This window comes from Mus pahari, chromosome 10, assembly GCF_900095145.1.
Source record: "Mus pahari chromosome 10, PAHARI_EIJ_v1.1, whole genome shotgun sequence".
Taxonomy (NCBI): Eukaryota; Metazoa; Chordata; class Mammalia; order Rodentia; family Muridae; genus Mus; species Mus pahari.
This window is the reverse complement of record NC_034599.1, coordinates 22,105,620-22,121,348: the sequence shown is the minus strand read 5'-3', so window position 1 is coordinate 22,121,348 and position 15,729 is coordinate 22,105,620. Positions and strand designations below refer to the sequence as shown.

At 42.6% G+C, this 15,729-nt stretch overlaps 1 protein-coding gene across 1 annotated transcript in view; it reads right to left on the bottom strand.

The window, feature by feature from the left end:
* Window positions 1-15,729, bottom strand: part of Ncapd3 (non-SMC condensin II complex subunit D3) — a 66,348-nt gene that overhangs the window by 5,953 nt on the left and 44,666 nt on the right. The window contains exons 26-33 of the mRNA XM_021206582.2: window positions 7,476-7,613; window positions 7,067-7,200; window positions 6,689-6,885; window positions 3,989-4,099; window positions 2,410-2,592; window positions 1,797-1,957; window positions 1,431-1,561; window positions 635-712 (exon numbers count right to left, since the gene is read on the bottom strand). Of these exons, the coding sequence (XP_021062241.1) occupies window positions 635-712; window positions 1,431-1,561; window positions 1,797-1,957; window positions 2,410-2,592; window positions 3,989-4,099; window positions 6,689-6,885; window positions 7,067-7,200; window positions 7,476-7,613 (1,133 nt within the window). The remainder of the gene's footprint in view (window positions 1-634; window positions 713-1,430; window positions 1,562-1,796; window positions 1,958-2,409; window positions 2,593-3,988; window positions 4,100-6,688; window positions 6,886-7,066; window positions 7,201-7,475; window positions 7,614-15,729) is intronic.

The window sequence follows — 15,729 nt, the reverse complement described above, 5'->3', positions numbered from 1 at the left end:
CCTCTCCCTCTCCCTCTCCCTCTCCCTCTCTCTGTCTCTCTCCCCTCCCTTTCTCTGTTTCCCCCTGCATTTCTATAATAAAACTCTTAAACCATAGAGTCTGCTCATCAAGGCATCAAGGCTGTGCGCACTCTGGTCAGTGTTGGGAACCTCTTCCCTCATCCCTCTCTCCCATAACCGGTGGCTTTAGCAAGGTAGCTCCGGGAATCCCCAGGCAGGGCTGCCCCTTGGTCACCCCCTGAAGAGTGGGATAGAGGAATGCCCACCCAGGGATGAGTGGAAAGGGTAGGTAGCAACCCTCCCACCCCTGGCTGACCAGACACTAGGTGGAACTCTGGCGGGGTGTGGGTCTTTTCCCTTCCCTCTCTTCCCCCGGGGCCCCCTTTTTTTAGTTCCTACAACACATGGACTGAGTTAATGCATGTACAACACTGGGATGGGTGCTTGACATTCAATACGTTTTCTATCAACTACTGACAATCACCATGACACACAGAGTCTGGACAGTAGCCCAGTGAGCATCAGCAGCCTAGGGTAAGGACTGTTTTGCAGAGAAGGTTCACCGACAGTGTTACTGTGTAGGCAGCTGCAGAGCAGGATGGGGAAACCCAGCCTATTCCAGTTAGTTACTTACTCTCTGGGGTACTGATTGCCCGTTTAGTTACATGGTTGACAGTTCTGTCAGACTCTTTCTCCAAGCTTAAGGAAGATGCTAGGATAAAACAGAAGAGTCTGTTAGTACAAAAGTCCAAAGCAACATCTTTCATACAGAGAACACCAACAATACCCACAATCCATGTGAAAAATTAAAATTCCCAATGTTTCAAGTGACATTCAGACAGGCCACAGAAATTAAGAAAGCAATGCAAACAAACATGAAAGCTCCCAGGCAACGTCCACATTCACAGCACTTATGCAAATGGAAAGTAAACCCATAGCAAATTTGTGGTTTTGACAGTTCGGCAATATAAGTGTGTGTGTGTTTAAGTTATTTATTAATTTAAACCCAATTTAAGGTTTTTAAATACTTTGGACTTTGCCACTCGAAATAATTTCTCATACAAGGCTATGCTGTTTTACTGTGTCATTTACATAAGAAAGTATCAATGCTTTCATGAATAGGGTAGTAAGAGAAGTCTTGGTACTTCCAGTTTAAGGTAGAACGCTCTAAAGCTACTGGGACAAGAGTCCTGAAAATCTCAAGGAGGCGTTTTCATTGCATGTCTTACAGGCGTGTGTAAGCAGAGTGCTGTCTTTTAACACAATATTCCCCAAACCCCTTAGCACAGGAAATTCATTTCCTCTGCCTTAATCTGAAATCTCCAATTAATGCTATTTAAGAACAATAGAAAACATTTTAAAAGGAATGAGGCATAGACTCACTTGAATTGTACATGTTCAATACACCCGATGCCAACAGTAAGGTTTACCTTCGTTGGAGGGTTCTGGGCTTCTGGTCTCCACATTGAAAGGCAAGGCTCCTAAACTGCGTGTCCTGCTCTTAGACGCAACAGCTTTCTTGACTGAATTCAGGATTGTGATGGTACTCAGAGACATGGGCCTATGGAGACAGGATGCCAGACGCTGACTCCAAGTCAGACCACCATGGGGCATCAGTTCCTACCCACTTCTCCTCTGATGTACTGCTCAATCACCCTCTTGCCAGCCTCTCAGGGAAGCATGTGGTGTGAGGGGTTAGTACAAACAGTGATGGGCAGTTCTGGCCTGGTGGCAAGGAAGAGATGCCTATGAGAATGCAGCAACTGGGCCTGCTGCTGGCTCAGTGGACTCCCTACCTGTTACTGGACACTATCTTCAGAGGTCCATTTTCGGATATGGGAGGCAAAGTTGGTGTGAAGCTGGATCCAGGTACCGAAGGCCGGCTCTGGGTTGGAGGCACCTTAGCATTGTCCTGGCCAGCAGCAGGGGCAGGTACAGCTTCTAAGTCTGGAGCAATCTATCACAAGAATGAACAAGAATATTATCATTTGCTATAAGAAGCCCACAGGTAACCCGTTTTAAAATCTATGCACAGGGGAGGCTACAACATTCTCTTTAAAACAGAACTGCTGGCAAATGGCCACACGCAAATGTCAGGGCAGGTTAGTCCCTCTCATATTTTAATATAGCTTATCTACTTGGATTCCTCAGCTAGAATGTGAGCCTATGGCTATACTCAGAAATGCCCTTGCAGACAATTAAGCTCTACGGGGCAGAAATAATACAGAAGACATGGAGAGATGTAGGAGGGGATGACTACAGAAATCAAGCATCACAGGTGCTGTGCTCTGCCAGTGTACCTTCTGGAAACTCACGCATTCTGCTGATTCCCACAGTTTTCCAGGCAAAGTTCCCTCACAGGGCCTTGGGAAAGAGAAGCACTGAGCTGCTGGTGTGTCCATCACCTACCTGAGCGGAGGATACCCTGTCACTGTCTTCAGGCACTTTGGTCGTATTGGCATGTTCTATTAGAGCTTGCTCCTGGGCTAGCTGCTCATTGTACTTCTTCATGTCGTACTCAAGTTCAGATGCCAGCTGTTTGTCAACTGCAAAGAAATCTTTGATTTCATCCCGGTAATCTTGCATTACTTCCTGAAACAGACCCAGAAGCATCTGTTAGTGCCTTTCCCATAAACAGTGAGGCCTTACTGGTATGATGTATACATGCAACTCCAGAAAGAGAACAGGAGTTCCAGACCAGCCACATGGCTGACCTTTTTTGACAGGGTTTCTCTGTGTAGCCCTGGCTGTCATGGAACTCACTCCATAGATCAGCCTGGCCTCAAACTCAGAGATCTGTCTGCAGGTTACTCAGTCTGACAGACAGCATTTTCCTGAGCAGACACCGACCACATCAGCAGGTGACCATTGTTAGTTTTAGCTGACAGCTGTGGTCTCTCAGGAAGTTTCCTGTCTAGCTGCCATGCTCTTGATGGGAGAGGAGCCTGTCGAGGTCCCAGAGGTTGTACAGCCTGGAAGCTTTTCATGTATGTCCACAGCAACTTTATCCATGGGTGCCCGGGAGGGAGGGATGTCACACACACACACACACACACACACACACGCACGCACGCACGCACGCACGCACGCACGCACGCACGCACGCACGCACACACACACACACACACACACACACACACACATGTTCTCTGTAGAGTGAGTTCAGCTCTTCCATCTGGTATTCCTTAGAATGCAAAACTATTTGAAAAATTATATTTAGGATAATTTTGCTACAGCCCTTTAAGGAGCTTTTCCAATTTTTCAAAGAACATTTTAGGTCAGAGGAAAGCTTACCCCTGGCAAGCACCCACATCTGTGGAGCTATCTTGCTAGCTAGCATCAAGATTTTTCCTTTTTTCTTTTTTTTCGAAGAAAAACAAATGTGAACAAAGAAAAAGCTGCTAAATTAAAGGAGAAAATGTGTCATTTCTTTCTGAATGCTTTCTGTCAGAAGCCCAAGGCTTTGCTCAGAGCTGTGTTCTAAGCAAACACATCCCAGCTTTGCTGGGGCAGCTTCTCATGGTCCTCTGCTTTACAGACAACCCAGAAACAGGAGCTGTCTCAAGATAACACTTTATCCCCGTGTGTACGATATCGCAACAGGGCTGTGACTTCCTGCCTCAAATCAAACACCCAACATTAAATGTGGTGATCAATTTCCACCTCATCCTTACAGGATGAGCTAGGACAATGTCTCCTCAGCTTTATTTGAGAAAATTTTTAGATTGGAACATATTCCCAAAGAAGGTTTAGGACATGAACGGAAGCTTTAAAAACTCAGCAGCCTGGGAAACAGAGAGAGCAACCTCAGTGGTACTTCTGGCCACACCCTTCATACCTGACCGTTCTCAGCAGCTTGCTAGGTACATTTCTACAGACTAGGCTCCCTAGCATTCTGAGTTCTTGTCACTCACTGTCTAGACAAAGCAATGAACCTGGGGTAGTGGGGCTTGGGAGGAAAACCCCACAGGGCAAGCCCCTCATTTACCCTGAGGTAGTTCATGAGTTCCCGCAAAGCAGGGATCTTATTTTTCTCCAGCATAGTCTTCAGGGAGATGATGATTGGAATAATATTCTCTATGAAATTCCTCTTTTGAACCTGCAGGAACACACACAAAGGCATGCTTTAGATGCACACACATCTGAAGAATAGCTTTTCCATGATCTACTTCTTTAAGTACATCAAATCTAGCAGCTACAGAAGCCCATCTGCCATTTGATTAGGATGCTGGAAAGAAGAGCTAGCATGGCTTGTCACCAGACTGTAAGTACCACAGCACATACAGGCCCGCAGAGCACAATGCATATTAATACCACTTCTATGTTCTACATTAGAAAAAGGAGTAAGAAATACACCAAAGAACTTGATAAAAAGCTTCAATTTCCACACAACGCCGATGGACACACAGCTCTGATCCACAATGTAGCCTTGCTTTTGAAAGACAATCTAGTCATGTAACCACCAGAGAGATACATTCTAATCTTGTGTGTAAAAAGACAATGATGGATAGTTGGGTAAGTGTGCACATGTATGTGTATGTATGCGAGTGCTCATGAATGCACACATGCGCCTGCCTTTCTATATGTATATGTAACTCTGTATACATTTTTGAAAGTGTAATGTACTGGGGTGTAATGACCTGAGCCTTATAATCTCAGAACTCAGGAGGCTGAGGAAGGAAGATCAAGAGTTCTAGGCCAACCTGAGTCACACAGTAAGACCTTTTATAAATAAACAAATAGGCAAATAAACAAACAGTATGTGATTGAAATAATCAGTATCCAAGATATTGTACAATAAATCTAAGAATTAAAAATAATTCATATTACCCCACATATATAAGATTATCTTTCTGAAGCAGAAATGTACTCTTTCTTTTCATTTAAAGCTAACTGGGTTTCTTGTTTGTATATCACCCATTTCTGAAGCTTTGGATCAGTGTCCCTAAAACAGGATAACAAATGAAGAAATACACAAGCTAATAAACACACATCTGAAAAATACAATAAGTTTAGTCACTGTCATTAAATGTGGCCTAAATGCCTTCAACAAGTATCATCAAGCTCATTGTCTGTCCTAGACACAAGCTAACCTCTGGAGACACAGAAAAGACATCAAGAGTTCCTGTCCTCACACTGCTTCCCAACCAGTGTGTGTTGTGGTAAATGGCTGACGATGACAAGCTGTAGAGGCTGGGGAACTGATGGAGAGGAAGGATACCGGGTAAGACAGGAGTAGGCAATGTGCACTGGAGGAATCTTGGTGATGTAGCTTTACATGTGTGGGGATTAGAATGGGCCGAGAGCAGTTTGTGTAGAGAGAGTGAACACTCAGACCAACGGTTTTTAACCCACAAAGGTCACATATCAGATATCCTGCATGTACATTACAAGTCAGAAGAGCAAAATTACAGCTCTGAAGTAGCAACGAAGTAATTTTATGGTTGGGAGTCATAATGACATAAGGAACTGTACTGAAAGGTGCTAGCATTTGGAAATTTGAGAATACTGACTGAGAAGAACGAGTGTCAAAGGCATAGAACAGAACACATCTGTGGAGAAAGGGAAGAAATGAGGTGAGGGCAGGCAGTTTTCTATCCCTGAGAATTTGGATTTAGACCCAGCAGGTAACAGAGCACTGCCAAGGCAGTTTAGAGTTTACAATGTCTGATACCTTTATGTTTCTTTTTAAAAAAATAAACACTTATTTCGTGTATGTATGCATGCCTAAGTTTCTATGTGGGTACCACATGCATACAGGAGCCTGCAGAAATCAGAAGTGCACTGGAATCCCTAGAACACCAGTTAAAGCCATTGTGAGTTTCCATGTGGGGGTGCAGGGAGCTGAACAGCAAGCACTCTTAACTGCTGAGCCCCCTTTCCAGCTCCAACTGTTATCAGCTTTAATAGAACAATTCCATGAGCATTCACAAAGTACTAAGTGTTTGATACCACAGATCATCTACAACCCATCCCCGCTGGAAGTTTCTTGCTGCCCCAGCAGCCATTTTCAGTATATTTTGCAGTGAATAATTATGTTGAAGAAAGACTTTTCTGGCAAGAGAAAAAAGAGACAGAAAGGGTGCTGACAGAAAATGCCACAGGCTTAAAGAAACAATCACCAGAAAGGCAAAAGAGACAGGCATGCAAGTAAAACAGGCAAGATCTGGATCTTGGATTGGGTGTAATCAAAATCCATTTCCTTGGGATCAGAAGACTCCAGTGATCAGGTGGGAAATACAAACCAAATTAGGTACAATTACATGGAGCCTGCTAAGGGCAGTGGCACCTAGGTTGTTCCAGTCACTGAATTTCTAATTTGACATCTTTGGTCAACCCAATCATATTCTTGGCATGCCAGACTCCTCTTTTGCCTTTGGCTGTATCACAAACTATCTAAAAAGGAGCTTTTGGGTGCATATACCTTTGGTATATAATTGTTCCATTCCCTGCAACAGACTGGGAGAAGAAATCAAGCAAGGAGAAATGATTAATTCAGTTCTGACAGTACATTTGAGACACCAGGGTGCACCCAGGCAAGCAAATAGATGCACACTCATGGAGGAGTTGGTAGCTAGAGGTGGAGACTTTAGAACCAGAAGCAGCCGAGTATAGTACAGTCAGTGGTAAGAATGGCTCCGGGACTCGAGTGCCCAGCCCAGACTGTAGCGCAGCAGAGGGCACATACCTGTGAGATGATCTTCATCTGCGCTTCCTGCATGACCACATTGGCTAGAGCCATGTCATCTTCTTCCAGGAGGTCCTTGGATGTCTGTGCTCTCATTGCCAGTAGTTTGATCTCCTTGGAGCTGAGGACGTCAAAGGTATCTGAGAGCAACTCGCTGGCTTCCATGTCCACGGGCAGGATGCCATCCGTGAAGCATGCTGAGGGAACACAGGACCAGCCTCTGAGAAACCCTTGGCCCAGAGGGGAAAGAGAATTCACAGAACTAGGGAAGTGACAGCCCTGTTACAGGGTTGGGGTTCTAAGAGACATAACTGATGCCAAGACTATCATCGACACTGTATGTTAAGAGCACATTTATCTCAAAGACACCAGACCTACCCAAAATGTTAAGACAGATCTTGGAAGTGACATTGAATCGTTGCTCATCTGTGAAGTGCTCAAGGAGAAACTTGTAGATTCTCATTCGCTTCTCCTTGTTTGTCTTTCCCTTTAGCAAAAACAGTGGCTTCCCCCTGGCGCAGAACAGGACAATATTACTGCTTGTGTGGACATAGGTGACAAAGATTCAAATATAGCAGTCTCAAAGTTGTGTGACAAGGACACTGAGAGGCTCCAGTGTCATTTCAGGCATTATCTTTTGTCATCATGCCAAGAAAACTAATGTCCACTGGAGAAGACATCATGTGAGTGCCAGTGTCCAACCTAAGCACAGGACATGGGCAGCAGCACTCCCTGAGACAGAAGCTCTTCCTGAGACATGGAGACCTCACCCCAGCTACCCACTCACCTCTCTGACTGGGAAAACTTGTTATACTGCGCGTGCTTCTCATAGCTGTTAAAGTGGAATATGCACTCAATGAAGTGCTGGAAAAACATGGTAGGGTTCCTCTTCAGCAACAAGTGAGCCAGGCAGAACTCCCCAAGGCTGCAAAGGAGAGTCAGAAGGAGACTCAGTACTCACAGAGTCACTAAGAACTCAAAATACATCCCAACAAACAGCTCAAAGCAAGTCAAGAATGTTATTTGTTTCGTCTGTTCAGGCTCGACATTTCATTTCAAAGCTAAGGGCTGTATAAATGTCTTCTTTATCAGGTTTTGTTTATTGTTAAGATTTAGTACTTTTATGTATGGGCATGCATGTGTGTGTAGGGGTATGTCCACATGTTACAGATGTGTAGCCTGAGGAGGTCAGAAAAGGGTTTCGAAATCCCTGGAGCTGAGGAACAGAACTGTGTCCTCTGCTAGAACAGTCTTAGGTGCTGGACATCTCTCTATTCTGCTCTGTCAGCTTTTGTTTCAAAACTCAAATACGGTGTTACTACCCAGCTATCCTTCCAATAGAAAGAAACAACCAATGTCTCCAAAACTCTTTTGAGCAGAGGCCTGGGTCCTCCTGGCTAATGCAACAGTGATGGTTACTTGAATATGAACGTGTGGCCTTCACATGCCAACTCCAACTTGCTGCCCACAAAAACGAGCAAAAATCCACTTTATTACTTGGAACTTTCCTCAAGAAGAGCTTCAGTACTGGGCTGCGAGGCAACGACTCTCCAGAGAGAGACAGCAACTGACTGTCCCTGACTTTTGGAATCACCAACAAATCCTAGGCACTTTCCTTGTACCTGTGGCTATAAAGCTGGAAGTCTTGCAGCTGTATACAACGCCACAATCTGACAACTCCCACGTAGGACCATACAGAAATGAAGGACACACTTCTAAAGGCTTCCAAAGCCCAACTGTCACCTGTAGCCTACATGATCATTTCTGTGTTATCACAAAAGGAATGAAGGAACACCAAGACTTGCTAAGGGGCTGCTGAGGCGAGGCAGGGCGTGCTGTGACTCAGAGCAGCAACAGAGCTTTAGTTTCACCCTATCTCTCAGCCAAGATTCCCACCTACCCAGGAGCACAAGCCAGCTCGTGCGGGAAGCAGAGATGAGGTTGACTGCTAAAGTCTTGTACTTGGCTTTAGAAGGTACTAGGGCTTTGCTGGAAACTGACTTTTCCAAGTTGTATTTCTCAGACTGAGAATTTAACTAGTTTGTATTGTATGTATCAATTAAAAGTCAGAATAGGGAGCTTAGAAACCATGATGTAAAAAAGCTTGGTTTTTAAAAGTTCTGTAGAGGACAGTCAGGTACTGGCCAGGAAATAACCTTTTAAAAAGTTATTTAAAATGTTTTCTAAAAGTAGTGCTAAGGACAACATAATATATATTTTCATGCAACATTTATTTTGATCATATTATTTATTCACCTCTCCCAACTCCTCTCAGATCCTTTCCACTTCCCTACTAACCAAACTTGAAGTTCTTTCTTCTGACCCTCTAAAAAGCAAAAACCAAACCAAACCAAACCAAACCAAACCAAAAAAAGAAGCCCACAAACCAAAACATGGAGATTGTTTTGTATTGACCAACTATAAGAGCATGGCCTGCCCTGAAGTGCAGATATACCCAGTGACATTCCACTTTTCCTCTTCTGGCAGGGTTAACTGCAAAGATTCTCGGTTAGGCCTGGGACTGTGCCCATCTCTGCTTCTCTGTGCTGGACTCCTGTGCATGTGGCCAGTCTTTGCGAGTTCATCTGGCAGACACTGTTTCCTTGAAGTCATCCATGGCCTCTGGCTCCTGCAACCTCTCTCCCTTTCTTCCACATAGTCCCCCAAGCCTTAGGGGTTGGGGCTTTGATGAAGACATCCTATTTAGGCCCGATTATTCCAAAGTCTCTCACTCTATACTCTATGTTAATTACCATCTTCTCCAAGAAGCTTCTCTGGGGAGGGCTGAGTGAGGCACTGATCTACGGGAAGAGTACTATGTCATAAAGAGTCATTTTATTCTTATTTTCCCTTAGCAGAACAACAGGATTAGGATATCCCCTAGCCCATTACCTAACTGGTCTCAGGTTCTTGGCCACTTTACCAGTACCAGGTATGGGTTCCACCTCGTGTATGGGCCTTAAATCTAGTTTTAAAAAGTAGTTAAGTACCACCAGCCTCTGGTAACATCTGTGTCACTGTATCTGAGTCACAGTACCCTGCAGGCAGGTCACTGTAGGCTGCAGGGCTGAAAGCTGAGTGACTGACTGTTTTTTCTCCTCTGGTAGCAGCATGCCGAGTATCTTCAGTACCATGAACGCCAGCGAGTCAGCAGGGGTGAAGACTCTAGGCAGGTACCAGCTGGACTTTTCCATACTTGCTGACATTACAAAGTGTCCTCCGCAACAGGGTCTTAGCGTTAGGATGTGAAGAACAACTGACGGCATTGGCAATAGCCTATGATGCTTGAAGAAGCCCACAGGAGGCCTTTATCTGAGGACTCCACGAGCAGTAACCCATTCCTGCAACTGGGGGTTTCAGTTTTGGTATTGTTTCCCCCAAAATATGGTGACTTCATTTAAACTCCTTTCATATATGAGTATGTTTTAGGAAGCTTCTATAGTAGTAGGCTTCCATATGGCTTTTCAGAGGGCCGTTAGTGTTAGCTGTCTCTCCCCATATTCCTTCCTTTATTCCGTTTTCCTGCACCTCTTTCCAGTTAATCCTTTTATTCTAATTTCCCTGTTCTCTCCACTATACTCTATTTTACCCCTTTCCTGGGAGATCCCCTTGTCCCTGCTTCCCTGCCATCCTTAATCCACTAATCTCTGTGGTTATTCAGTTGGTAGCACAGATATGGAAAGCTTAAAAGCTAATAGCCATGCGTAAGAGGTAACGTATGCATGTATGCATGTATGTATGCATGTATGTATGTATGTATGTATGCATGTCTAGGTTGCCTCACTCAGGATGACTGTTTCTAGCTTCACCCACCTGACAACTTCATAATTTTATTTTTCTCAACAACTGAGTAATATTCCATTGTGTAAATATACCTCAGTTTCATTACTGACTCACCAGTTGATGGACAGCTAGGGTGTTTGCAAACTCTGGTTATTAGAACTAGGGCAGCAATGAGCATGAGTAAGATTGCCGCATTAGACACAGAGTTTTGGGGGTGTCTGCCTGATGAAGGTACAGGTGGATCTTGAGGTAAAACAATTCTCAAGGCTGGGGCTAAGTCAGTCTGCACTCCTTTCAGCAACGAGTAAGTGTTTCCCTTCCCCCCCACACAGCCTCACCAGCATGAGCTGTCATTTGCTTCAATCTGGCCATTCTGATTGGGGTTTTAACCTGCATTTCTCCGATGGGAACACTTCTTTTAAGTGTTTCTCCGTCATTTGTGTTTATCTTTTGAGAACTGATTAGTTCTCTTGACTGTTTTAAAATTGAGATGCTTATTTTTTACTTTTTTTTGGTTCTTTTTATATTCTAGACACTAACACTCTATCAGATGTATAAATTGTTAAGCTGCTCCCCACCCCTGTTCTTTAGGCTATTATTTTGCTTGAATGATGGTATCCTTTGCCATAAAGAAGCTTTTCAGCTTCACAGGGCCACACTTCCTATCTATATTATCTATGTATCCATTTATGTATGTGTGCATCTATTCATCCATCCATCCAATGTATGAGTGCTTTGCCTTCACATACACAGGAAGAGGGAACCAGATCCCATTACAGATGTCTATGAGACACCATATATGCGGGTACTGAGAATTGTGCTGGGATTACTGCTATTTCCCTAGGGATCATGGATCTGGTTAACTGTTTATTTTATATTGATTTAGACCATATATATAATGTGTGTGTGGTATGTGTATGTATATGTGTGTGTTTTCAAGTGTGGTGGAACAAAGACTGTCAAAATACATCCTATGATTTTCTGGATTTTCTCAGTGTCTTCTGAGAAATATTTCCCCTTTAATTTTAATTTTATTAATGACTAGCTGTTTTTTCATTAATTTGGCTGTGTTCCATAGGCTTGTTTATATTGTGTTTCCATTTTTCATTCAATTCTAAGAGTTTGTAAGTTCCTTCTTTATTTCTTGGCTCAGTTTTCAGTTTCTTTGAGTCTGTCTATTTTCTGCTATTTCTGTTGTTGCTATCAAGTTTTAATTCATGGTTGTCAGATAAGATGTGGGTGTTATCCTGCTTCTCTTGTATCTGTTGAGACTTGCTCTGGGTCCTAATATGAGGTTAACTTTGGAGAAAGTTCCATGAGGGACTAAACAGGACGTATATTATCTAGTGTTTCAGTGAAATATTCTGTAAATATCTGCCAGGTCCTTTGATTTGTGATGTTATTTAACTCTAGCGAATCTCTGTTTAATTTTTATCTGGATGGCCTATTTATTGGAGAGTGTTAGATATTAAAGTCATCCACTATCACTGTGTTAGGGTCAATATGTTGTATATAGTAGTGTTTCTTTTATGAATCGTGTGTAAATGTTTAGAATTGCAATGTCCTCTTGGTGAATTTTTTCCTTTAATGCGTATGTAGTGTCCTTCCTTATCTCTTCTGATTAGTTTGGTTTGAAGTCTACTTTGTCAGATATTAAAATAGCTATGCTTGTTTGCTTCTTAGGTCCATTTACTTGAAATACCCTTTTCCATCCTTTCAGCCTGAGATGACGTCTGTCCTTGACGGTGAAGTATGTTTCTTGGATGCAGCAGAAAGATGGATTCTGTCTTCTAATTCAATCTGTTAGTCTGTGTCTTTTTATTTGGGAAACTAAGACCATTAACGGAGTTGCTAACGAACAGTGTTTCTGACCCCTATGTTGTTGTGGTAAGTCTCCCCACCCCGACTCCTTTGATTTACTGTTTTAGGATTATTTATTTATTGTGTCCTCTTGTTCTTAACTTCTCTTCAGACTGAAGTTTTCCTTTTTGTGTCTTCTATATACTGGACTGGTAGACAGATATTACTTAAATTTGTTTTTACTGTGGATTGTTTTTTCTTTTCCTGTTGACTGTGATTAATAATTCTGCTGGGTTTGGTAGTCTGGGCTGTTATCTGTGATTTCTCAGTTTGTTGAATATAGACCTAGGCCCTTCTGGCTTTCAGAGTTTCCACTGAAAAGGCAGGTGTTATTCTAATAGGCCTGTCTTTATATACAACTTGGCCTTTTCCCTTGAACATGAAGTGTTTAATGTCATCTCTCTGTTCTATAAATGTAGCGTTTTTATTATGTGTTGTGGGGAATTTCTTTTCTGGTCCAGTCTACTTGGTATTCTGTATGCTTCTTGTACCCTGATAGGCACTTCCTTCTTTAGGTTGGGGAAATTTTCTTCTCTAATTTTGTTGAAAATATTTTGTACCTTTGACCTGGTTTCTTTGTTTTCCTCTATTATTCATAGATTTGGTCTTTTTATAATGTTCTAGACCTGGATGTTTTGTGCCTAGATTCTCCCCTGCCTCCCAGATACATTTTCTTTGACTAAGCTATTCATTTCTTCATCTTGTCTTCAAGACATGAAATTCTTTCTTCCAAGACTTTTAATCTGTTGGTGAGGCTTCCCTCTGAGGTTTTTGCTTGACATCTTGAGGTTTTCATTTCCAGTTTTATTTCACTTTGGGTTTTCTTTAGTGACTTTATTTCTTTGTTAAATTCTATTTTCAGGTCTTGAATTGTTTTCACTATTTCACTAACTGTATATGTTTTCATGGTCTTCATTAAGGCATTTATTCGTATCCTCTTTAAGGTCCTAGAACACATGCATAATTACTATTTTGAAGTACTTGTCTTGTGTTTTAGCTAAATTGCTTTTCTCAGGGCTTATTGCAAACAGGGTCGCTGGCTTCTGGAGGAGGCAAACTGTGCTGGCTGCTCAGGCTTGTGATTTTGCCCTGGGATCTAGGCATCTAGATTAAGAATGACTGAACTGTTTGTTGCACAGCTATCTGGCTTTGTCTCTGTTGGGTGGATGTTCTGTTCTTTTGTTGCTGGTACCTTCTCCATGTCCTAGGTAAGTGTGATGGCTCAGGTCCCTGGTAGAGTGTTTCTGTAGGTTGGCAGGCATCATGAAAGAATGGAAACCGGCCAGAAGGGAAGGCTGAAAGGAGCTGTGGGAAAGAATGAGAGGGACCCTGGTTCTGTCTAGGATAACTCTCACATTCGGAATTAAACACAGCTTTGTATAACAAAAGAAAGTTCCTGAGAAAATTTCACTTAAGGTCTGCTTTAAAAGCCCGTCATCTATGAGTTCCCAATGCACTCTCCTTTTGTTGAGATAGGGTCTCAAGTAGCCCATGTTCACCTTGACCTTGATAAACAGTTGAACTCCTGATCCTTTTTCTACTTCCTGAGTGCTGGGATTAAAAGCATGAGGCACCATGCCTGGTTCCATGTATTCTTTACAAACTGTTTTGTATAGAAATCTGCATTTGAAAGGCAGAGGTCACAACATCAGAAGTTCTTTCTGAACTAACTTTACTCTGGAAAACCATCTGTGACCAGAATAGGGAAAACCATTAAACAGAGAACAAATCTCCCAAGGAAATGAAGGGTAAGAATTTGCCCTCTGTGGTCTTTTTATGGTCAACCTACTAGAGCAGTGTTCTCATGTCTACCTGAACTTCCCCCTCAGATTTGAACTTGAATTATAAATTTGTTAATTCATCAGTAGGAAGAAAGGTTGCTTTAATCTGATCTCAGACAAATAATGGTATTCTTGGGATTTAGGGTTGGAATACAGATCGGCAGAGGTAACTGAGGATAAGTTACTACTAAGCACATATATTTAACTGTCATATACAGTCTGCATATTCACATAAAGCTTGCACATGAACAATGCATGCTCAGGGATGGAAGTTGCCACGAAGCCTTCCTTCCATTTGGAGAAGCTTCAATCAGTCAATGCAGTATTTACTAAAACAGCACGTTTCAGTCTTAAAACTTTTCTGGGGAGAAAAGGATCTAATTTTTGGTTTGCTGAAAAGTTAAAAGAAACTTAAATTTAGACTCAAGGAAGGTAAAGAAAGGCAAGGCATGGGAGAGGTGGCAACTGGGTACAGCAACGGACATGCTGCTGGTCAGTACCACATCCTCTGCTGTTTACCTGTATTCTGTTAGTTTGATATTTTTCTCTCAATCCCAAATCATGACTCAGGATCATCAATGCTCATAAACAGGCACCCAACTGCCACTCACACCTGCTATTTTCCCAACTTCTTTACCCACAGTGCCCCATGTTTGTATTTCATGGCACCTTTCTGTGAACGTGCCGTGTACTGTGTCACTGCGGTGAATCTAAGTGCTTCCCTGGATACACAGTCCTTACCTACCTTCCAACTAAACTAACTAAACTACTATATATATATGCATCCTAGGTGCATCACCTGAAAGCATTCTGAACACTTACAGGCCTGGACTACAGACCACGGAGATTTACTTAGCCACAGGCGTCTAAGGAAGTACATTAAAGTTACACAGTACTGGCAGATCTCATCCTTTCCCTGACTACACAAACATGAAGCTGGTGGTCCCAGCTTTTTTGCTTCTGGCCCTAGATAATATTAATTAGAAGGTTAATTCTCTGCTACTTTGTTATGTGAAATGTTCCTCCTTTCAAAATTACACCAAAAGAACTTAACAGAAATTCTTCTACAGAAAGCAGACTAAATTATCGGTGACCAAATTTAGAACCAGAGGGAGCCATTATCACGAGCTATTTATAGTTAATGAACTCTGTGAAGACCTTTCGCCTGCTGTGGAGGCTTCTGTTGTGGCATTGAGCATCCTGTCTTCCAAATGAAGATTTGCTTTAAAAATAATTACTCATACAGTATAATCTGGAATAGCAAATTCTATCAGAGCATTTTCAAACCCCTTGAAAATAAGTCTTTAAGAGGAAAATAAAAGGATAAGAATTACAAAATGGCAAAGTAACCCTTCTCCCTTCCAATTCTCAAGAAACACCCCTTCCGTGCAATGTGGGCGCTGCATTTGTCACTGTGCGTCCACTCTTGGTTCCTAGACTCTCTTCCTTACCATTTCTGAACTGAAAAGAAAGTTGAATCTCTTTGTCAAAATTAACCATTTTTTTGATCTAGCAGTCACTAGGAGAGTCACTACTTAATGCCTTCCACAGTGCGCAGAGCACAGAGTGCTCATTACTACTGCCTGGTGAGGACAGTGTTAGCTCACAGTATAGTTA